The 23,931-nt window shown below is 44.5% G+C and overlaps 2 protein-coding genes across 4 annotated transcripts; one reads left to right on the top strand and one right to left on the bottom strand.

Moving 5' to 3' along the window:
• Positions 1-2,641: 2,641 nt before the first annotated feature.
• Positions 2,642-17,363, top strand: E2F5 (E2F transcription factor 5). Its single transcript, XM_082317745.1, has 9 exons — positions 2,642-2,782; positions 8,888-8,997; positions 9,664-9,827; positions 11,022-11,063; positions 12,532-12,596; positions 14,264-14,531; positions 15,220-15,420; positions 15,846-15,890; positions 17,252-17,363. Exons 1-9 carry the CDS (start codon positions 2,654-2,656, stop codon positions 17,359-17,361), a joined length of 1,134 nt encoding a protein of 377 aa, XP_082173871.1. The 5' UTR covers positions 2,642-2,653; the 3' UTR covers positions 17,362-17,363.
• Positions 15,945-23,194, bottom strand: RBIS (ribosomal biogenesis factor). 3 transcript variants are annotated; one of them, XM_082317803.1, is made up of 4 exons: positions 23,016-23,194; positions 19,479-19,595; positions 18,009-18,114; positions 15,945-16,194 (listed from the first exon to the last, which is right to left on the bottom strand). In XM_082317803.1, the coding sequence occupies exons 1-3, from the start codon at positions 23,133-23,135 to the stop codon at positions 18,046-18,048; spliced, it is 306 nt and encodes a 101-aa protein (XP_082173929.1). In that variant the 5' UTR covers positions 23,136-23,194; the 3' UTR covers positions 15,945-16,194; positions 18,009-18,045. The 3 variants fall into 3 exon arrangements, with proteins under 3 accessions (XP_082173929.1, XP_082173930.1, XP_082173928.1); XM_082317804.1 differs by having other exon boundaries at positions 15,945-16,190; XM_082317802.1 differs by lacking the exon at positions 15,945-16,194 and having other exon boundaries at positions 17,946-18,114; positions 23,016-23,192.
• Between the last annotated feature and the right edge of the window lie 737 nt (positions 23,195-23,931).

The raw sequence follows: 23,931 nt of genomic DNA, 5'->3' as shown, positions 1-23,931 counted from the left end.
AAAGTCCTGGTGCTAGTAAAAGGCTCCCGGCCTTCGGCTAACTGTGCAAGGCCTGTTGGGCTTGTTGTCAACTTGTTATGAGAACTTGCTGTGTGACCAGAGCTTGATTACAAGCTGCGGTTTAACTGTGGGATGTAACAAAGGCCTTGAAAGCGCGGGCGCAAGTTGGAAGCACAGGCCACAGCACCAAAAACAACTCACTGGTGGTCAGTGACTGGTCTTTGAAAAAGCACGACCTTGAGAGCTGGGAACAGACTGCTTTTGCTTTCAGAAAGGAAGCAGCAGCAAAGCAAAATAAAAAAACAGCCCGACAACTGAACAAGGCACCTGGAGTGGCCTGGGAAAACAACACTCCCACTGTGCTTTGCACAGTAACATTGTCCAAGGGTGGAGGGCTGGGAATGGTCTAGAGATTGCACCGTCTTATAAAAGGGTAAGATCCAAAATCTGGGAGAGGGGGCAGGAAGAAGACACCTGCTTCAGCTCTGTCTCCCTGCATCCAGAGTTCCTGCACCTGGCCCCAGAGAGCACCGAGGACCGGAGCCGTCAGCACCGACGAGGAGGCATCCGCCCTGCGGTCCTGTGTGTGCACTCCCAGCTAAGGTGGGACATAGCTGTTAAGGACTGACTGCTTTGAATCCGTGGTAACAGTTGATCGTGTGTAAAAATTAATACATAGTGCTAATGGTTAGCAAGGTGTAAGAACGAACTCGGCACAAGCAGATTGATGAATGTCAGTCTAGCAAATTTTGCGATGAAGTTTTAAATTAGCCTAATGTATTAGTCTACTGGCATCCCAGTGATCTCTTAATTCTGTGATACAAATATATCAATGTTACCTAAACGCAGAAGAAAATGACTTCTCATTCTTATCTCGTGCTTTACACACTCCTTCTTCAGAAGGAAATACTCACCTGTAAAGCTGTTCTATAGCATTTACCTGGATGTCACTCATGCAGAAAGTTTGCAGCATTTCAAAGTGCTTTTCTGTCATGTTTATCAAGTGTTTCCTTGGGCACGTCTTTTTTCTTTGCTTATTATTTGACCAAGCTACACCTTGGGACCTGGAATGCACCAGGAAAATAAAAGAACTTACTCTTACCCTGATTCAATTTATTAATATCAGCTGAGTTTTTCCTCCAAAATTTTCATTCTGAAACTATTTTCTGATTTCGTCAAAGGGAGTTGTTCCTGTTTTTAACATAAATTCTTTTTGTTCCTTGCTCTTGGCTCAGAAATCTCATACTACAGTACTTGGATACATGCACACGTTAGTAGTATTTGGATTGTTTCTTTTTCATGCGGCTGATTCTACCTTTGGCATCGTTTCCCTCTTCCTGCTTGCATGGCTTCCTTAGAACTTTTTAATAGATATTTAAATGATTTCTACCTTGGGAAAAGGCCTAAAAATGATAAAATTATAAAAAGATGGTGTAGGTGAAAGCTGTGCCAAATTTACCTATTCACAAGGATAAATTTCAGGCTGAGATTACTGAAAGGTATAAGATAACTGAATACATAAAATAAAAATCTCAACAAACTGTGAACGCTGACCTTGTCAGATGCAAGGCATGTTCTCCTGCATTAATCATGACAATTTAAAAACGATTCCATTACTAGATTCTGCTTTGTTTTCATTTCCAGACAAGATAATGGATCTATTTAAATCATTATCAAATGTTTAATCAGTTAGGAAATTCCTATGTTACCTGAGACCAGGAAGAATGTGATTCAAGGTCCAGAGAGAGCGCATAGCTGCTTGGTCCTACACGTACATATGTTGCCCTGAACATGCTGTTACCTACGACGGTACAGCTCCTGTGTGGCACGGCACATTCACCGTAATGTCCCTTCATGATGTGCTCCACTGCCTTGCGTGGTGGGGTGTCTGAGGGTCTTTTCCCAACACTGTTTCTTTCTTGAAGTCCATCTCTTCAATTCTTACGCTATTTGGGCTTTAAAGCCTCTCTACTTTTATCCAAGGGTAACTGAAGGAAAGAGGCGTACCCGAATGAAGGTTAAGGCCGCGTATGTTTGGACACCAGTGCAAGGGACTGTGTAAGCATCCGAAATTCTCGGTGGCTCTCGCCAGACCATCAGCACGGCCTGCGTCTGGCCTCAGGAGATGGGAGAACATAGTTTATAGTTAATGTAAGTAGTTTTATATCAAATGCAAGCGGTGACACGAGTGACGAGGAGCTATCGTGTCGGGGACAGGCAGGCTGGCAGGGGCACATCAGGCACCCGTCCCCCCTCCCGAGGCGGGCTCCCGGCCTGCGCCGCCCGCCCCGGGGAAGCCCGAGCGAAAGCCCGGCCCGGCCCGCGTCAGCCCGGCGCAATTCTTCTCCCGCACGCCGCGGGGCTGCCCGTCCTGCTCCCGGCTGCCGGCGGCGGGGCAGAGGAGCGCCGGCCTCCCCGGGGGGACGGGCCCTGCCCGGCGGCCGCAGCCCCGAGGGGCGGGCGCGGCCCCCTCCCCGCGGGCAGCCCCTCGCCCCCCGCGGCCGAAACATGCCGGTGTCCAGGCAACGGCGGCGGCGTCACTTCCTGCGGCGCCGCCCCTCCCGCCGCAGCCCTCGGGCCGGCGCTGCGTTCCGGGCTCGGGCCGTTGCAGCGGTCGCGACACGTGGCGCGGCGGGGCGGCCCCGCTGGCGGCATGGCCGCGGCGGCCGAGGCGGCGGGCGGCGGCGGCAGCAGCCGCCACGAGAAGAGCCTGGGGCTGCTGACCACCAAGTTCGTCTCGCTGCTGCAGGAGGCCAAGGACGGCGTGCTGGACCTCAAAGCGGTGCGAGGGCGGGGCGGGGCGGCGGCGCCATGGCGGCGGCCTGACCGTGGCGGGGGGACGGCGCCCGCGGCACCGCCGGGCCTGCCCGGCGCGCCCAGCCCCGCCGCGATGCCGGGAGGGCGGCGCAGCGCCGGGGCCGGCCCGGGCCGCCCGCTCCCCCCCTCCCTCGCTCCCCGGGCGGCGGGGGTGCCCGGCGGCCGCTGACGGGCTGCGGCTGCCCGGTGATGGCTGACAGCCGCCGCGGCCGGCTAAAATACGCGTTACGACTCTTTTCCTAAGAGGTTGACTTGGTTACCAGGCGTAAAATGAAGCTCACTGGGGTTTTTCTATTTATTTTTTACTCACCTGCGTTGCTCTGTGCACTGACTCAGTGTACGGGCTGTTATTTAAAACTGTTTCTCTCCCGTCCCCCTCGATGTCCTTTTAGCAAAGGGAAAGCAATGTTGGAAAACAGACCATCGCCTCTCTAGGACTTTTTTAATATATATAACTGATGCTTAATTGGCAGGGTTGGTGGCGAATCCTCTTCACCCGCTTCCGCAGGCTGCCGCCTCTGAGGCGTGAAGGCGTCGGGCGGCGGCAGCGGGAGGGCTTCCCCGGCGCGGCCCTGGGACGAGCCCACCTTGCGCCAGGTCCTGCTGCCGGGGGGTCGCTCCGTCTCGGGGGGGACCCTTGGCGCGGCGTCCCGCTCGCCGGTTCCCTGGAGCGTGCTGGCGAGGGGCTGGGGCTCTGCTTGGCTGTCGGGGTGCGCAGTGCATCGAGGCAAGGGCGTATATTGCCGGGCTGGTTAAGGTCCCCAGCGAACTGCTGAGGAGCTAAGCAAAGTGCAGTAAGAGGCTGGCTTGGCGCTTTGGTTACTTGAAGTCCTTTCTGGAAAACTGACCTTATTTGTTGATTATTCTTCATGGGCTCCAGGAGGTAAATGGTGTTCTCAGAGCTTTTTAGTGCATCCCTGTTCAGAGAGCAAGCACTTCAGTGGTGTTGCTGTGGCTAGTGAAACTTCAGGGTGAACTGGGAGAGCCACTGATAGGTTTTATATTCCTCCTTTAGTTATGCTGTGGTCTGGACAAGTTGATTAACTTCTTAGTATTTAACTGCCTCTTTCTTTAGTAAAATGGAACTAAGCTGTCCACATCTCAGGGATTGTCGTGCAGCTTACTTTATTATCTGTCATGTGCTGCGAGGTGTTCGAGGTCAGTTTGAGAAGCAAAGTGTACTCGATTTGTAAGACATCAGGCCAAAAAGCTTAGCTTAAAGAGCCAAAGAGGATGGATTTGAACAATAAAGTTGGGCTGTGTAGAGGGATGGGATGACGACATTTCTCATTCCCGTTTGTGAGGAAGGTATCCACCCAGAGGGAATGGAAGGGTTGATAGCCAGGGAAGAGTATGCGGGCATTGCAACAAGTCATAGACATTTCTGGTCAAGACCTTTATTGGAGATTGGTTTCTGAATTACAGGATACCGTTTGTTGGAAGTAAATACCTACTGAAGTAAGTAAATCGTTGGTACTTTCATAAGCAGTGAGTCAGAACATACATTTCTGTAACTGGTATTTCTCATCAATAAGCCGCATATCTAAGGAAAAATGAAAACCAGCATGCGTGTTATGTTGGTGTGCTCAGGCAACTGAAGAACCGGGGTGGTCTTGAAACGGAACAGAGCGTTCCAAAAAATGATTCATGCAGTGAACATCTTCAGATGTCTCCCTACTGGCAGGTATTGACCGTCTGATGTTGTGCTGCTGATCAGTATTTCTGTAGCAAAGCCAGCAGTGTGCTATGAAGAAAATACAATTTGGAAACATTAAGTGTGCTTCTGGCTTTGTGATTTAGCAACTGAGAGTGAAAAGCTGTTCTATAGGACATTTCCTGGTGGTTTTTTTGATATATCTATAATTATAGTGAAGCGGTCTGTAAGAGGATGCTTTGGGACATGTGTGCTGACCCATCATGAAGCAGCGGTGATGCATCGCCCTATGTGTGGGCGCTGTCCCTCGCTTTAGGAGCAGGGAGCCCTGTGAGTTCTGTATGCTGAACTCGTTTTGGAAATGTTTTAGCACTGGACACTTTTCTGCTAACATCTGACAACTCGTGGGAGTGGAAGTGAGGATTTTCTTTACTTGGAATTTGAATTCCACAGTGCTTACTTAAAAATCAAAAAACTATTCTCCAATAATTGTATAACTGTCCCTGAATAACCCTGTATAAACAAATCTAGTTATGGAAATAAGCTTAAAACATTAAGGAATGAGATGGAAGGGAAAGAAAACAAAATTCCTATATGCAGCAACCCATGAATTGCAGGGAAGAGAGAAGAAGAACAAGATGAGTGAATAAGGGGTCAGCCTCCTGAAATGACTTCCAAAACACCGTGTATTCTTTCTCTTCAGTAGCATACAGTTGCTTTTGCCTTGATTTCTTAAATGGGCTTGGTTTATAGCAGAATGCCGTCCCTGCTATACTCAAGGCTAAGTAGTGTTTCTGATCATTAGTGCAAAACATCAAGTACTCTAAAATCTACTTGTTTGCTACTACTTTTAGTAGTAGTAATATTGATCAGGAGCAAATAACAACTGCCTTATACTTGCCCTATTCCACAGAAGAAGAAAAAGCCTACCTATTATATTTTACATTCCCTTAACCTTTATGCGTGCAGCGATGTTCAGTACTTTTACGTACAGGTTGCCAAGCACGCCATTCAGTTTAAAACTCCCTCCAAACTGTTGACAGTCCTCTTGGGGAGAAGAATTTTTCATCTGCTAGGGAGGCAGGCTGGAAGATGCAGGACCTCTCTCCTTTGACACATGGAGAGCAAGCAGGCATCGCTGGCCCTTCTGTTTTGTTAAGCTTCTCAGTAATGACTCTGCCTTGGTGCTCTAGCAAATTCCTCTGCTCTTCAGTGCTACCGCAGCAAATGTGCAGCTGAGAATTCCCGCTGCCTTTTGTCAGCTCCCAGGGAGCTGAGAAGTTGTGTGAGAGTGCATGTAAACTCTTGATTATCCTTTTTCTGGTTGTTGTTATTTCTGGGTAGGGTTTTCTGTGTATGTGTGTGTGTGTGCATGCCTGCAACTGAAACTGTGCTGAACAGCGTGTTTTCTGTATTCCAGAAGTTGCACAACCTGAATGCATGCAGACCCGAAGCACTGCGCTTAGATGTTTTTCTTCCAGTTCAGAACCTGTCTATGGGACACTCATATAGTGCTTGTCTTGGGTACATACATATTCAAAGTGCAAGGAGATACTAGAAGGAATGACTAGAATGCAGCAGCTTTACATTAAAAAGATTTTATAAAGGAACTCTAAATACAAATGATTCAGAGGAAGGAATGTGGAAGCTACATCCAACCATCTTAACAGGGCCATTGTGGTAGATGTCCCTTTCTTGTGCTGCCTGGATCTGCTTCAACCATTTGACATAGGCTGAGAAACTATGAGTTTTTAAAGTGTTTTTGACAGCAGGACATTTGTTTAAAAGTCTCCAGAGGCTCTTTTAATTATTGAAGTCATTAGTGCATGGTTTGTGTGGAGGAACTGAATGCCTGAACTTAATTTCTGAGCCATGTCCCTACCAGAAGGTGTTATGCTGGTAACTGCTCAAGTGTTGGGGCAGAACTTCTGAATTGGTTTTTAAAATATCTGTGAAACACCTCATAAAATTTTGAGAAGATAATTAGCTTACAAGACTAGCACCAGAAAGTTAGTGAATGTCTGGATTAAACTTTCCTGACTGGCCCCAGTTTGATTTCATTGTTGGAATTCTTGTTGTAAGTAGTTGGACTTTGTAGCTGTGATTGAATTATATGCGGTGCTAGTCAAGCCAAATACGTATGTAACTGTGTCCTTCATTTTCTCAGTCCCTCGCCTGGGGTTCTGGAGCCCGTTTTTCAGCAGTAGTGAATCTCCACTGCTGGTGTTAATGGGAGCTCTGCTTTGGGCATACAAAATGCAATAGAATGTAGACTACTGAGACCAGTCCAACTTTGAAACATCTGAAGTTGGGCACTCAAAATTAGTGATTTTTTTTTTTTAGTCTTAAACTTTGTTTTGGAAATACATTAAGAGCAGGAAAGCATTTATATATTGTACAGATGGGCATTTTGGAAAATCTCATGAGGTCGTGAAATCTGTCTCCAGAGCAGTTTCTTCATTATTCAAACCGTGAGCGGTAGACTAAGTCCTAGGTCCGTGTGCTGAGCAATGGGAAAAAAGCAGAAAGTAATTAATCAGAATAGCAGCTGATTAAGTGTGTGCTGTCCATTCCTTGCACTGAATAATGTAGAGAGCTTGTAGAAATTGTGCCTCTGAAGACTGTGAGATATACAGGGTGTTGACTGAATGTTGTGCAGGTGGCATCAGTTTTGTCACTGCCTACATTTTGAAGACTTCTCTTGCGATCGTTGTAAGCAGTGTGTATGCATGCAGCGAAAATAGCAGGTTAAGATAGCAGGTGCGTACCTGCTGATACAAGTGATTGAAGAGTCTGTTTCCTTGGAGGGAACTGAAGTGTGCGCTTTGTATGTATTTTGTTTTGTTAGATAGGAAAAGAATTTAACAGACTGCTACAGAAGACCATAAAAAAGATAAATGACGATAACAGTATCAGTAGAAGCACTGTTTAGTAGGTACGTCACTGTCAATGAGAAAGAGCAGTGTTTACACTTAATGGCTATCAGTAGTTTTTTTCATCTCCATTCTTCTTTCATTTTTTCCTTTAATTTTACTTCAGTAGCAAAATATTCACTAGTATGAAATGGACTACTAAGTCTTAGTAATTAACTTTTTAATAGGAAAGTGCCATTTCTTTGGAAGATTTAGTGAGTTTGTTCATGGTTCAGAAAATACTGTAAAAGGAGTTATAAGGCCTTTGCTCTAAAATAGATTTGGTTTTCCTTCCTATTTGCGGTTGTCTCAGGTTGTACTCTTCATATAGGCTACTTCACTAAAAGCATTGATTTAATAGATTGTTGGACAAACTGAAAGAAATCGCTATGTGCTTATGGTGGAAATTAATTGGCTTTCTGCCTTAGTTCAGATTTGGGATGCAGAAGTCTTTGCCAGCTATTCTTCTCTTTATTTTTCTTCTTTTTTTCTTTTAATCTGTTTAATACGTATAATCCCACGTAATCATTGTACTGAGTGTCCTGAGTAGTTACGGAGTCAGACTCCTCTTTGCTTTCTCTCCTTTTGGCTAATATTCTTTGAACTTGAGCCACTTTACAGCATGAAAGAGATGAGGGTGTGGAAGGCATAACTAGCTCAAGTTTGCTTATTTGATCGTAAGTCTTTGCATCAGGTACATAAAAGTCACCATGGAGAGAATTACGGCATGAAGCAGACTGTTTGCTCTGCCTGACACTCTGCTTTGCTTTGAGTGACGAGCTGGGACAACATGCAGACACACGGCCTAGCTAGCTGTAATGTAGAAGTGATAGTGTGACAGTGGCAAGCATCCCTATGAGCTATACCAGGGTCCTGGTGGCTGTGAAATGGCTCTTGGTACTCAGTGTGACAGATTGAGCGAGCCCAGGTACACCGTGAGGTGGATTCGTGGAGTGAAACGTTAGAGGACGATGCTGGCTTGAAGCATTGCAGCTCTCCTTCAGCCACTTTGTGAAATTACAGCCCTGTCGTTTTTGTATCCAGGCACGGTCTAATCCAAACAAAGCCTGCAGTACCTCGAGTGTCAGTGGGAGGGATGATAAACTTAAGAAATCATTGGCTTCAGAGGCTTGTTCTGCTGGAGGGTGTTGCTGTCTGCCTTCCCTGCTTTTTCCCACCTTCCAAAAAGAGCATTGCAAGCTCCTCCGTGCAGTTGAATAGCACATGCTCCAAATACTGAACACGGTCTTTGCAACACACATGAACTCTCCTTTCTGATGAGGGTAGGCCTGCTGGCCTCCAAAGAGGTGACTCCTCTCAGCACGCTTTGTAGCACTACATGCAGGTGCTGAGCTTTTGAATTGGTGATTGAGCATCTGGCTCTTGAAGAGCTGAACCTTCTCCCTTCAGAATGACATTATTGGCATTTTTCCAAGGGAATGGCTTAACTGTCTTTTTCCCTCAGCATGCAAGTTGCTGATACTCTTTGTTCTTCTCCTGACAGGCTGCTGATACCCTTGCTGTGAGGCAGAAGAGAAGGATCTATGATATCACCAACGTCTTGGAGGGGATTGATCTAATTGAGAAGAAGTCAAAAAACAGCATTCAGTGGAAGTAAGCTGTGTCAATTCTGCAAATTTTCACGTGCTCAAGAGCAACAAAAATTGCCTCTTTCCGCTTCTGACTAGATATGACACCGTAAAATTAATGTTACGCTCATCAATGAGCAATATGACATTCTAGAATCACAGTAAAGTTGTAAACAAACTTTATTTGTCTTCCCTTTAACTTGAGTTTTTGATACATAAAATCAAGTTTAAAGTATACAGGAGAGAAAGTCAGAAAACTTGTCCGGCTACTTTATAACTAGCACTTGTAGTTGAAAAATTTACTCTAGATGAATCTGGGAAGGGTATTGGGACACAGTGTCTCCACCTACCTACCTGCCTGTAGTCCATGCCTATTTTCTCTTGGGTCAGTGAAGGTGAAAGCTCAAGCTAAGAGTTAGAGGGGAAGGAGGAAGGGCCTGCAAACCAGCTCCAATGCAGAAAAAGCTACATTCCAAAAGAAAATAGGTAAAGCGGAATCTTCAATTTTATTTGAAGTTAAGAATTTTCATTTTTCTGTTAAAACACTACTGGGAGGGTAAACACTCATTTCCTTCATATTGAATATTAGTAGATTTTCAAAATGTTGAAAGTAGCCTTAAGAAATTATCTTTGCGTGTTTGCTTCAGATTTTCACTTCTTGTGGTTTCATGATCCCTTATGCCTTTTTAAGAGGAGTAGGTGCTGGCTGCAATACAAAAGAAGTCATAGACAGGCTGAGGTATCTGGAAGCTGAAATTGAAGATCTAGAGCTAAAAGAAAAAGAATTGGATCAGCAGAAACTGTGGCTTCAGCAAAGTATCAAGAATGTCATGGATGATTCTACAAACCACCAATATCCTTTTAAATGAATTGTGTGCATCTTAGAACTAGCATTAAACCAACAGCTGAAGTGTAGGGAATGGGTAAAGCATAATGTAATCCATTTTATCCAGAAGCAAGGAAAGGCAAATATTTTTTTCTGGTTTTGGTTCAAAAAGAAAGAAAATATACATCTTATTTACATGACTTTTTAACCTTTGTGACTGTATGATTGGTAACCTGAAAATAATTTAGCACATATATCTATATATATGGCAGTAATTTTTAAGTCCATGGTATAATCCTGATGCCTTATTTTAAATGAATTGTATTGCTTTCCAGCACTTGAATTTATTCTTTCTTAGCAGTGCTTTACATGAATCTTTTTTTGTGTTGCTTCCTTCTCTTGACAAGATTAAGCTATCACCAAAGATAAGTTGAGTTGACAAAGTCCTGAAGCCTGTTGGGTTTGGAACTGGAAAAATATCCTGTGTGTAAATACCCCATGAGCAGAGAGTTCCAGCTACATTGCTTGTAACCATGTGTTTAGCTGTCTTGCAAGATATTGAACAAAATAGACACCTGAGATTTGGAGCAGAAAAGTGCCCTTCTTATCTGTAGTACCAGTGATAAGTACGTAAAAATTGCTTGCAGTTGCTCTACAGAAACTCTTCCTGTAAAATGGATTTTGTAGGAAGGAGATTGAAGTTAGATGTTAGGAGAAACTTTCCTTTGGGAGAGCTAGCACTGGAACTGACTCCCCAGGGAGTTGGTGGAATATCCATCACTGGAGGTTTTATAGAAGAGGGGAGGCAAATGTCTGTCTGGAATGTCTCAACAGTTGATCCTACCTTGAGGCAGGGGAATGGGATGGCAGATGAACTCTCAGGTCCCCTCTGGCAGTATTTTCCTGTGATTCTGAGAAGTTGTGATACATACTTGAATTCTGTAGTGTCAGGTTAGTGAGGTAAATGGTATTCTTCAAAAGATTTTACATGTTCTCCTTTTTTAGGAGAATCTCTTCTCATTCAAGCTACGCAACTTTTTTAGACAGAACTCTGCTATTTTTAACTAACAATTCTGAAAGCCAAAAACCATGCCTTGATTACACCTCTGAGTAACAGCAATAAGTTTATAGTTTAGGCTCAGTTTGGACAAACGTCTTTTAAAGGGCAACAAATACCAGTTTCATGTTGCTTTAAGAAAAATATTCCTTGACATAAACTACATTTTCATATGTCACCCACGAAGATATCTGCAACTGCTTCAATGGTAAGTTGCTGCTAGGCTGTATTTCTTAAAGTGAGGGATTTCCTGATCTTCCTCCTAAAAACTAACCTAGTTAACTAACCTGCTTTTTCCCTGTAAGTATTTTGAATTTAGCAGTATTCAGCAGTGATCAGTAACTACTACCAGTGATGTCTCTCATAACATTCAGGACTAGCAAGTTCTGGAATTTTCTAGTTGTAGTCACAGATAGTATGGAACGGAAGCTCAGCTGTTTCCAGAGTACTGTTTTTGGATGTCTCTTTCTGTATTCATACTTTGCACCAGCTTGCCTCAGGCTGTTAACAGAACCAGGGACAGGGCATGTTGGTCCAACCCACCAGAAGGACCCGTCAGGTCCAAATTTCATAAAATTTTCTGGTGGCAGCTGCAGCCAGAGGGAGCTCCTGCTGATGCTATATAAATGGGGCCAGCTGAAGTTCAAAGATAGGGCATTGGTACTGAATCAAAAGGATTCCGTCTGTACAGGAGGTTTGAAGAAATTGCCAAGAATTGCTGCAGAAGTTAGTTACTTCCCTTGACATCCTTTCCTCATCCTGGGGGACCCAAGGGAAGATTGTTGTTCAGCCTCCGGCTAGGCTCAAAACCATGTCTTCTTTGCCACAAGCAAGGTTGTGTTTGTTTTTGAATAGAAGTGCAAGATTAGACAACAACTGCAGAGTTTAGCAAAAATGAGCTGTTACTAAAAAGAGTTAGTCATGGCAAAATGTGGAGGCACCTAGCATGCCAGTCACATAGTACTTCATGTAAGTGTCTCTTAGGAGGCAGAGAAAGAAAAGCATTATTCCAAGCTATGGACAAAGGGGAAATGACGTGCAGGTAGGTGAGTGACCTGCAGTGTAAGGCAGGTTGTGCCAGTGCTGTTGATGTAATCGTGATCTCCTGACTTTAACCAGTACATTTTGGTGCACATAATAAGCCACAGGTGAGTTTGATAGTCAGCTGTTACATCCCAGTTGTATGTGCTGCAGAAGCTGTGATGGACACTGGGAAGTGCTGGCACCAAAGATGATCATGAAGACCTTTTCTTCCTTCTCCTGTTAAATCTCTCTGCACTACCATTTTTCAAAGCCATAAAGTGAGCTGGACCAGAGAGCTGTTTTAGCTGAAAAAGAAACTAGTTAAACAAATACTTTCACCTCACATTATGTATGCAACTAGGAGATCTGAGGACAGTAACAAACAAGTAAAGGAAGTGCTAAATACTGCATTGCTATGAGAAAAGGTTCTTGCAACTATGGTCTAAGTATTGGAATTCTGTGATTTATATTATGCGATATACTTGGATCTTAGAGGGACTATGCAAGTCCTGCCACAAGTTTGTTTATGCTAGAATTACGCAGTATTTTAAGTGGCCTTAGAGAATTACTGTATCTCATTTGAGTGGATACCATGCAAGACTTAAGAAAAATATGCACACTTAACACTTTCTTAAAAATTGCTATTTAACCAGGAGACACACTTCTAGCAATTCAAGCACCTTGTGGTACACAGTTAGAAGTACCTATACCCGAAATGGTATGTACTGGTTTCTTGTTTACCTAAGTGTTCTAGAGGGACAGTGTAAAAAGAAGAGCTACCTTAGAGTGGAGGATTTCTGTCTAACTACATGTGAGAGGGGAAAAAAATTTAAAAATTCAGATGCTGTCAGTTGAGAATGGAGGGGATGGGCGAGAAAAAATGTATTTGGATACTTGGATAGACTGTCTTCTATTAAAAAAAAAAAAGATACAATAGTGGGTTTATCTGCCCTCTCTTCTTATCTCTTGCTTTTAAATGTTGCAGCTTCCCAAATTAAGCATAATTGTCATGAATTCCCTTGAGAACTTGTTAGCAGTGACTTTTATGTGTCAAATTTATCTCTATTATATTGCTAAATCAGATCTTTTATGAAAAAGCCTTTTAAATTGAGTTGTAGGATTAGTTTAGATTTAGTTTATGTTTAGTAACATGGTGCTAGCCTGGGTAGAGAAACATAGACTGCCGTCTTGCTTTAGCCAGAAGGCTTAAACAGGCAGGATTAAAGTAGGAGGCCAAATTACTTACCTCTCTCCATCTTTAATTTTTTTTTGTTGCAGTGCTCTGTTTTAAATAGGGTTTACATAGTTGGGAGAGAGCATTGTGTGAAGCATGATAGCCACTATGCTTGTAGAAGGGTGAAATTCACCTGAGAAGTTTCACAAGCTATTTTTAGTGAGGCTAAGCACAGACTAATATCATAAGAGCATCCAAAGCTAGAACCATGAAGCCGATCGCAGTGATACTATCTTTGTCCGTCTCTGCTGAAAACAGTTCAGGCAATGGTAAGGTTCTCTGGGGGAGCAAAGTTAGCAGCTGTGATGTTGGGGGGGGTTTGGCTTTTTGTCGAGGACTAAAACAGCTGATCTTAGTCTTCATCACCAACTTCAAATTGCATGTTTTTGTTTTGGTTCCCCTCTCCCGAGGCTCCTTTCCCACTTTTCGCATCCTCATTTTTTGTAGAACATACTTGCTGAAAACCTGTTTGCTGAATTAGCCGCTCCGCAGTCAGCGGTCTCATTGAGACTGTGCTCGAGGAAGCTAGTCCTAGCTGTATTGCTTAAATAGCTTGCCAAAAGAAGGCCTGGCAAACCAGCTAAGAAATTGTTTCTACTGACTCATGATCCTGTGTTCACTCAGTCTGGGTGAGATATTCAGCTGTTTTAGGATGCCTGGTCCCAACCAGGATCATTCTGAAGCTCCGTTTGAAAGGAAGAGATGTACAGAAATCATTATCTATCATTGCTGTTATTGATAAGATGTAGCCCTGCTATAAGTCTCATGTAACTTGAATTCAAGATTTAGTTGGGCACTTTGAAGAATTGTATATTTGTGTCTTCTGTAACTGTGTTCTGGTCAGGTAAACACATTACAGGTTTGTAATCTTGTTGGTTTGGTTTGTTTTGTTTTTTTTTAATTAGATCACATGTATTAGTTTTAATTTTTTTTTTTCCTGAGTATGATTTGATAAGTTTGTGCCAATTCTCAGCTCTTCCTAGTGATCTAACTAGAAGAGCACTGTATATATCTTCTGCATCAGTTTGAGAATTCTGTTCAAACATCTTAATTACTTTCTGTGGGACATAACTCTATGCGGTTACTGTTACATTTTGTAAAGTTCCAAGTTCTCAAGGAACGGTAACTTTCTTAATACACCACCTCTACAGGGACAGAATGGACAGAAGAAATACCAGATCAATCTTAAAAGTAGTTCAGGACCTATCCATGTGCTGCTTATAAATAAAGAATCAAGCTCCTCCAAGCCCATGGTGTTTCCAGTTCCTCCGCCCGACGACCTTGCACAGCCCCCATCTCAACCTGCAGCTCCAGTAACTCCCCTTAAACCTGCTACAGCTCCTCAGAACCCACCAGAACAACAAGGTCTTAACCAAGGACAAGAGTTACCACAAACATCAGTTGCTGACAGGCCATCAGGTGGGTCCAGGGTTTTTCCTACCCCAGATGGGTGGGGGAGGAAGGGGACTGGAGGGAAGGAAGAAACTGTTAGAAAAGGTGGTAGATAAAGGAAAGATCAAGAATTTGCATAGCGTAGTGGCTGTCTGTTAAGAAACTACCCCAAGGGCTTACTAACAGCTCTCAGGAGGTTACAGAGAAGCCTCTTCTGTCTGGTGAAAGAGATTCTCCCCTAGTAGCTTATCATCTTATACCAAACAGGTTTTGAATGTGATCCTGTTAATTATTCTGAGGTGCTTCTCCAGAACACAGTATGGAATGAAATTGCCAACCTCTGATGGAGTATGCGATTTGAACATGTACCTTTTAATGAGACAGATAATACAGGCACCAGTTCCAGCTTTTGTGCCACAAGGTCACTTACCTTCTTCCACATAGCCACAGTGAGAGACTGCCTGAATATCAGGTATTTTTTTTCATAATAATAGTAGGGTAATATGAAAAGACTTAAGAAAATGCTGTCAGTGTTACAGACCATGTTTCTGAGGGGTCCTGATTCCATTGTGCCTGTGACTTTGGAAGGGCGAGACTCCTCTCACCTCATCCCAGACATTGGCCATGTTCTCCTCAAAAGACAAAGCTGTGTGCAGGCATTTTTTGTTCCCTTTTACCGTAACAGACTTTGTAACACGCCCTTCTGTCTTTGTAGACAGCAGCGTGCAGCAGAACAGTACAACCCCAGCAGCTCCTTACTCCAGCCTTCCAGAGTCGGTGTTGTACCCCAGCCTTTCAGGAGATGTCGCCCAAGCTACAGCTAGCTCAAATGACTACCAGGGCTTGCTGCCCCTGGATGTTAACTGTATTCTCAAGCCAAACTCATTCGACATAGCAAAGATGGAGGAGCCCGCAGGTAGGAAGAAGTAGTTACTGTTTAAATGTTTTTATTAGTTTCCTGAGCCCTTCTTTGTGACCGTGCTACCGATGAGTTACACAGAGGGAAAGATGAGCACTTTTCCCACAGAGGGAATGACAGGCCTTTGTTCATCTCCTAATGAAGCCACTGAGCCAGCTCTGAATAGCAGACTCATTTTGAGCAAAATACCTTTCTCTGCTACCAAATAAGCTTCGTATTGTACATGGCTCTAGGGTTATAAGGGATCAGTGGGAGAAATCTATCAGGAAATACCGAGGGATACAAAGATGAATGTATTTTACATATACATGCTATCTCCACAGCTCCTACACTGCATGAGCCATACCGTACTTCGCAATTCAGTGTTTTAATGCAGAGAATATGTGTTGACTTCCATAAACACATGCTCCTGTCTTTCACAGGAAATATCAGTGGGGATATTATTGACGAACTCATGTCTTCTGATGGTAAGTATTTAGCATCTTTACTTTTCTAATAATCACAAGTAGCAGCATGTTTTTTGTGTGAACAGCACTCTTGGTAGGCATCTGTTAAATCTGATGCCAAGAGTCAGTATGGAACTACTTCTTTTCCCCTTTCTCCTCTATCTTTGTCATTCTTGTCTTTGCTCCCCTTTCCATTCCCCGCAACAATTTTATTTAACAATCAAAATACGAAAGCCTTAATCCCGCAAGCACTTACATGCATGAGTAACCCACCAGTCCTTAATTCAGGAACAAAGAAAGAACAGGCTGATGACTAGAGAGCTGCCTTAAAAAAAAAAAAAAAAAAAAAAAAAAATCTGGTTTAATTCTGTTGTGCCTCAGGCTTCCTGCAGGAGCTTTGAGTAAACATTTCAGAACATATTTACATGCCTGCATGCAGACTGATACATGGCCAGCTGTGGTACACAAACAGAACAGACAAATGTCACCCGTTTCCGCTCCTGCACCTCAGTGGCCGTATGAGGGCAGAACTGAACCCTAGTAAGCTCACGTGCTCCCTGCCTCTCTGCTCTGTCTCACTAAGGTGCCAGGCAAGGAGGTGAACTCAGCTGGCATTGTTCCTCTTACCCTGTAAATATGCTGCTGTAGCAGCCTCTGCTAATATCTGCCCTTCAAGCAGACAACCCCCGGGCTTATGCAGAAAGAACCATGTAATTATAAGATCCGAGGGGCAAGATGGGATTATGCGAATGTGCCAACACATGGCTAAAATGGAAATAGTCTCCACTTTTAGAGCAGGTAGAGCACGCCCAGCTCATCTGCACTAGGTTAGTGTTCCTGAGGTGCAGCATGAGGGCTGAGGCTTCTCTTCTTGCATTCCCTCCCCAAAGACAGCTTCAAGTCCATGCTTGAAATGCAGTGCACAGAAACTGCTAGCCTCCCTTTTTCATCTGTAAAATAGGGATAATGGTAACTTCCTTTCTTAAAATGATAAATATTTGAAGGCTGATACATGCATTGCTGTAACAAGACGGAGGAATATAGATATAAATGACGGCTTTCTGATGAAAGTTTCAAAAGCTGCTCAGGAGCTCCTTTGCTGCAGGAGAAATTAAGCCCATATTCCACAGTTATCACTCCATTCCAGCAAATTCACTTAAAATACTAAGCAAAAAATACTGTAGACACGTCACTTACTGCCTTAGTTTGAAGGCAATACAGGTATTCACAGTATGTATCCTAGCATGCTTGTCAGATTATCAAGACTACTTTAATTATTAAGACTAACCCTGATACTGGTGATGACAAACATACTGAATTATGAGATAGGGCTGATATTCCATAAGTGTTTTAATTTAAACTAAACTATTCCTGCTTTACAGTTTTTCCTCTCTTACGACTCTCTCCTACTCCCGGAGATGACTACAACTTTAACCTGGATGATAATGAAGGAGTCTGTGATCTCTTTGATGTGCAGATACTAAATTATTAGATATTGTGTCAACCAGACTACTTATCTACCTCTAACTATAACATTCTAGACTTCTTCATAACCTAAGTATTTGAATAATGAATGTATAACTTCTTAGTTCACTGACTCTGGGAGTATATTTCCTTTTGCTTCCTTTAACTACTTCACAAAACAAATTCAACAACCAGAAAAAAAAGGGCTTTTATCAAAAATTCTGGCACGTTTTTTCACCTGAGTGTCCTCTGTGTAATCCAATTATTTGGAGTTTTCTTTAGTAAGAAAAGTGAAAATGCTTTATAGCCTTTTGATCATTTTTTTGAAAATGATTAGGCTTCTTGCTCACAGTTAATAGCATTTTCTTTGAAGCTTTACTGCCAAGAAGCTTTCTATTTTTTTTTTTAACATTTCAATCAATTTTGAAGCTTTCACTGCCACGCTGAAAAGTGAAGGATATCAACTTGAGTTATGCTAAATTGTTTCAGTGAACCAATTTTGTGAAGTGCCTTCTGTTTTAGCACTTTAAGTTTCTCACACTGACTTCTGACATTCCACTTTCCTAGGTGATAGGAAAGGTCTGTTTGTAGTTTGTATTAAAGTGTGCCAATACTTGTATATTAACAAGATTTTTTTAATAAAATTGTACAAACAAAGCCATCTGTATTTTTGACCTTCATTTCTTGCAATCCCTTCATTGTCCATTATGCATTACAACTGAGATAATAGGCTTGTGGCAGCATCCACGTTTGCTGGTTCCTCTTCCAGATGTGTGGAAACCTGAAAAAAAATTGAGTTACAGTTGAAAGTAGAAGGTGCTATCTTTTTACTCTGCTTAAAAAAAACCTAATAAATACCTGTTGTCTAGAAGATTAGTTTGTCTTTATATACTTAATTTAGGCTAATTTGGAGGATTACAGGATTCACTACACTTGACAGATAAGCAGCCAATACTTTATGCTGCAGGAGAAAGACAAAGCATCATGCCAGTAACATAACATACACGGCCAAATGAAAATAGGCTCAGCTTTTAGTACAGGAAATGCTCTCAACAACATAATTTTCCAGGTTTGGAGAAAATACTATTACAGCCTGAGTGATTAAATTCAGCATTGCGCCATGTACAGGCCTACCAGCACGTCAGCAGTGATACAGACCAAACTGCTGGTTTGCTACTGCAGGCAGCCAGGAGAGATCGGGCCACTGGCACCAACTGCCGTGAAACCCTTGCTCGGCCTCATCCCGTGCTGGCGGCACTGTCACCTACATTTAATTTTTCCCTCAGCCTCTCCTTAAGGTATTTGACACTCGTTGTGTCGCTCCCAGCCATACAGAAACTTGATCACCCCAGGCACAGTAAATAAAACTGAACTTGTGTCCACTTCTCCCAACTCCCTCTACTTCCCCCAACAGCCAGGATGGATTCATCTGTACTTCGTTCTGGCCTACAGCTTTCTCTGTCCCCCAGACTGTGCCCAGGACATCAGGAAGAGTCAGCATAAAAAGAGTTTATATGGAGGAACTTGTCTGCAATTAAATTCTGTGAATTATTTCTTGCTCAAGACTGCATGTAGCCCTGTTTAATAGAGTAGACAAAGGAAGACGAGTGAAATGCTGTCTTGAACTCCAAGTGCTACAGGCAAGAGCTCTAGTACTGAAATTGCTGTTTCAGGTGTCGGTACTTCTGATGAGGGAATATGAAGGCTTAGGAATCGGGAACAGAAAGAGGCAGAGCTATTTGGTTCAAAGCACCGCCAGGTGCTTCAAGTAGGAAACAGCAAGGTTCATCCTTACTTTCTGTGTCTATTTGTGTTGAGGCATAAGTCTCAAATCAAGGGGCTAGAGCTGGAATTAACTTTAAAAAAATGAATTAAAAACCAGCTAGAACGTAATTGAAAAATATGTTTTGGAAGCATGCTCTGGCTTGGCTGCCCACCCTCTTCTCTCTTGACTTTACTAGTTACATAGCACTTGAATATGCTAACCAGATTTCAACATTACCACACAACTGAAATTAATAAAGCTGGGTTTATAGCTTTAAAGCAACTGCATGAATTGCCTGCAGTCTTAGAGCCAGAATATAATGCTTTGAACATGCATTTTCCTTTCATTTACCTCCTCAGATTTTTACAAAGGGAAATTACCTGATGACTCTTCTGAGGTTCTGCTGCAGTGCCTTTTGATAGCTGCTGTACTTCTTTCTGAACTTCAGCAAATGCTTTATTTATTGTATTAACTTTCTCAGCATTTCTAATGTTTATCTGGGAGGGAAAAAAAAAAAACACACATTGGTATTTTTTACTGAAATTCCATTGGCATGTGAAATTGCACCATTTTTGTACAACTGTTATACAGCCAGTGTTATATGCATATCTTCCAAAATTGCTTTTTAGGAGGTGTGTTTTTAAACTTGAGTTTATCTGTTACTTAGTTATATCATCTAGTCATGTACTACTAATAAATTGAAAATTATGAAAGCAGTTAAACTTGTTCTACTGGAAAGGGAGCCCATAGTGATCCAGAAACAATACAGAGAAAACAAAAGCCAGGCTGTGGACAGGCCCTGCTATGCCACCCTCAGCGCCTCTTAGCTGGAGTGGAATTCCAGGAAGGGCTCCTTCCTTCATTTGTAAATGATCTTACCATTCTGAATTTCTTCCAGTAGTTTGCCTTTCAGCATCACACCTTGCATTCCTACTTGTTCATACTGTATGTCTGGCCAACAACGTTTATCAGATTTTGCTATGGTATTTAAAGAAACTTCTATGGCTGTAGCAGACCAGGATGTGTATGTATCTGGTCCCTGGACACCTCGGCCTCACTTACTAGCCCAAGTCTGCCTTCGTAAGTTATTTCAGCAAAGATGCTTGCTTTTGAAGGGGAAGAGCTAAGATCTGGACGTGTGCTGTGCTCTGGGGACAATAATCTGTTGTAGAGGAGCAGGGTGGATGTACAGAGCCATCAACTCTTTCACCACTGCAGCAAATTAAAATTCAGCTGATCTCAGCCCTAGCACCTGTTGCTTCTGAAGCACCAAGTTTGGAACAGGATTGTAGCCAGATAATGGCCTATTACATTGCAAATGTTCCAGAAGCACGCTCATACTTCTTCAGGCAACCCCAAATTTCAGGATACCTACTGCTGTTCCAAAGGCTACCCCTGTAATTCACCTCTCAGCAATTTACATAGGCAGCAGCAAACTGTGAACTGTTACACGTATTCATTTTGCTTTCAAAGCTTCCATAATTTCAGAGCATGTGCACATTAACAATAATTCCATTTATTCTAAGTGATGGACCAAGAGAACCAGTAGTAAGAAAGCAGTGGCAAGAGGCTGATAAAACAAGCCTATTCAGATTAGCAGTTTAATTCATAATAACCTGGATGGTGACTCAAGAAATATGGATTCAACTCCTAGCTCTAATCAGAGTGGATGGGACTGTGGGCAATGCAATTTACAAAGAGCTTAGGTTTCCCACTGGGGCTTGTTACAGTTTTCCAGCTTCACAGGGGTGCTGAAAGGATCCAGTCAGTTTTAATATCTGATATCCTCAGCCACGCTGGCAGGACTCCAGGGAGACCTTCTAGTGGCCTTCCAGTATCTGAAGGGGGCCTACAAGAAAGCTGGAGAGGGACTTTTTACAAGGGCACATAGTGATAGGACAAGGGGTAATGGCTTTAAACTGAAAGAGGGTAGATTTAGATTAGGTACAAGGAAGAAATTCTTCACTATGAGGGTGGTGAGGCACTGGAACAGGTTGCCCAGAGAAGCTGTGGATGCCCCATCCCTGGAAGTGTTGAAGGCCAGGTTGGATGGTGCTTTGAGCAACCTGATCCAGTGGAAGGTGTCCCTGCCCATGGCGGGGGGTTGGAACCAGGTGATCTTTAAGGTCCCTTCCAACCCAAACCATTCTATGATTCTATGACTCCTCTGTAGAAAGAGGCTCTGTAGCTAGCATGTGTATCTATATCAAAAGTTGTTTGAATAGTTATAATGGGCTTTTATCTATTAAAGAATAAACCTATTTTAACAATTTTTTCTGAGCATTTTCCTATACTGTTTAATGATACATAAATCCCCAAAGGCTTAATGAATTAAAGAATACAGCTTCAAACACACAGAATAAAATTTTACTCCTAATAAGCTACTGACTTTTCATGAATATGTTTTTAAACCTGTTTCTCCCTTTATTATACAGAACCCTCTAGACTAAGTGGAGATGTGATACCAGCAATACCAAGTTGTTTTGGGGCTCCCTGTTTATTTCCAAAGTTTGTTACGTTCCTGTCTGTCTACCAGATTAACTTGTCAAGTGGCTTTAGCTTCCAGGAGAAAATCTGCAAGGGCCTTTTTCTAGAGCTACTATTTAACTTTGTTTGCCCAGCAGACTGCAACTACATCTCATGGGAACAATAAGGCACTAACTTTCTGCGAGGACCAGCAGAACTCTCAGCAGATCACACAGGTCAGGGCGGAGGCAGGGTCTGAGAAGAAGATACCATGTAATGACTTGCTGCTACCAAAAGGAAAACTCTGGCTTACATCACCCCCATCCCTCTTCTCCTGCGTCGCTCCCAGCCACACAACCCACTGTCTCCCCTCTCTGGGCTGTGGTGCTCTGCGAACACGGAAACGGCAGAATATTATTTTTGCTTGTTTACTTTTCCATTGCTTTTGTGTGTTAAATCAGCTCACAGAAGGGTCTGTGGAGCATCCCAGCCCATCTAAGGTGTTAGAAGTGGGAAAAGAGGAACTGAGAGTAAAACATACGGCAGTGTGCGCTCTAGATCTGTTCACTGCATCTCACTGACATGGTTTTACTTGACAGCTGAGACAAATAAACAGCTTCTGGATCAGAAAAGGCTCCATCCTTTCTGGTTCTCCCCCCAAAAAATGTTTCTCTTTGCACTCACTCATAATTAAGTTTGTTCAACCCATCAACCCAGCAGAGAAAAATGCAAAATACATTTTTAATTGCTTTTGCTGCTGATTTAGCAAGTTGAATCACTTTGTATGCGATGAGTTCCCGAGCCGGCATCAAGGCGAGCTGTGGGAACAGAGCCCGGAGCCTGGGAAGGGGGGGCCGGGGCCAGGAACATGATAGAAAGGAGCAGGACTTCCCCTTGCAGTATCTGTGCCTGGTGGTTTGGATCAAGCCATTTTTTTAAACCATACCCCGAATTACACCATCAGTGACGCTGCAAGCGTTGCCTCATAAATGTAAGCCCATGAAACAACCGATGTCTTTAGCACCACGTTCCCCAGGACATTCTGAGGTGCTATCAGGTACTTGCGAAATGACTCCCCTCAAACTGAACAGCTTAAAGTCTTACGTTGCAGATGCTTGCAGGAGATTCATCAAATAAACTTTTTGTACTTCTCTTTTTGAAGATGATGACATCAACATACAAACCCAAATTTTCAGGTGGAAATGGTGTATTTTGCAATTTTGTACCCAGAAGAATACCGTCCATAAAACAGCTCTATTCAGTCAGCGCTTCCTCCGCCCCGCAGAAGAGGCCTAAGCGGAGGAAAGGCCGCACCGGCCCGGCCGAGGCCCGCGGGCGCCGCGGCAGGACGGAGGCCCGCCCGTGGGAAGCTGCCACGCCGCTCCCCGGGCAAGCCTCCCTCCTCCCTCCTCCCTCCTCCCGCCCGGCGGCCCCCGGCGCCACTCACCCACCTGCTTCAGCCCGGAGGTGACGGGCCGCGCCTTCCCCTTCGCCTTGGCCTTGACGGCGCCGCTGCGGGCGATGCGGAAGACGCTGGGCCCCTTCGCCGCCCGCGACCGGCTCTTCCCCATGGCGGCGGCACGGCGACGCGTGGCGGCCCGCTGACGTCACGCCCGCGCGCCGGGGGAGCCGCCAATCCCCCGCAGCACCGGCGCTGGGCGGTGGCGCCGGCAGGGGGCGCTGCGCGCCTCGCCCTCCGCCCGCCTCCGCCCCGGCCCCGCGGCGGGGAGCGGCGGCCCCGTCCCGTCCCGTCCCGTCCCGTCCCGTCCTGTCCCCGTCCCCGTCCCCGTCCCGGCGCCGGCTCCCGCGCTCCCCAGCCGCTTCCAGCACGGGGCAGCTGAGCTTGGCTAGGCGTGTCACTGCCGGCCGCCCAGCTAAACGCCAACGGTGCCAGAGCACGTGCCGGACGGTCCCTGAAACACAGGGTTTTAAATAAAGAATTCGAGTGAGTCGCGGGAAGCCCCTCTGCCTCGTGGGCCCCACCTGCAAACCGTGAATCTTTCTGCGGCCGACTCCAAAGGCTCCACTCCCCTCGGACCAAGGCGGGAGGGGCACACAGGGGCCCGGGGCGGCAGGCGGCAGCGCTCGCTTTGCTTTGCTTTGCTTTGCTTTACTGTCGAGAGGGGGGAAGTAACCCCCGGCACAGACACTTATTTCCCCGTCCTTCCTCGCCGCACAGCTCACGGCCCTTGCGGGAAGGCGGCTGACGGCGGGGTAGCAGCTTTACCCTGTTGGAGCGGTGCCCTGCAAGGTGGCACCGCGGCTGCCAGCCGGCCGCTGCCCCCGGGCCGCCCCGACGGCGCGGCGCTGCGGGGACGCCGGGCGGCGGAGAGCTGGGGGCGAGAAGCGGCAGGGATGGGGATAGGG

Source organism: Platalea leucorodia, assembly GCF_965183815.1.
Source record: "Platalea leucorodia genome assembly, chromosome: 1".
NCBI lineage: Eukaryota > Metazoa > Chordata > Aves > Pelecaniformes > Threskiornithidae > Platalea > Platalea leucorodia.
Note: the sequence above shows the minus strand (reverse complement) of the source record. Positions and strands in the feature narration are given on the sequence as shown.

Bases quoted from the DNA above. Each gene is read 5' to 3' on its own strand.
- E2F5 (XM_082317745.1), top strand. From the start codon at position 2,654: ATGGCCGCGGCGGCCGAGGCGGCGGGCGGCGGCGGCAGCAGCCGCCAC. The intron at 11,064-12,531 runs GTAAGTTGCTGC...CTATTTAACCAG, and splicing joins TATCTGCAACTGCTTCAATG to GAGACACACTTCTAGCAATT. The intron at 14,532-15,219 runs GTGGGTCCAGGG...CTGTCTTTGTAG, and splicing joins AGTTGCTGACAGGCCATCAG to ACAGCAGCGTGCAGCAGAAC.
- RBIS (XM_082317803.1), bottom strand. From the start codon at position 23,135: ATGGGGAAGAGCCGGTCGCGGGCGGCGAAGGGGCCCAGCGTCTTCCGC. The intron at 19,596-23,015 runs GTGGGTGAGTGG...TTTCCCTCCCAG, and splicing joins TCACCTCCGGGCTGAAGCAG to ATAAACATTAGAAATGCTGA. The intron at 18,115-19,478 runs GTAATTTCCCTT...ATTTTTTTTCAG, and splicing joins AACCTCAGAAGAGTCATCAG to GTTTCCACACATCTGGAAGA.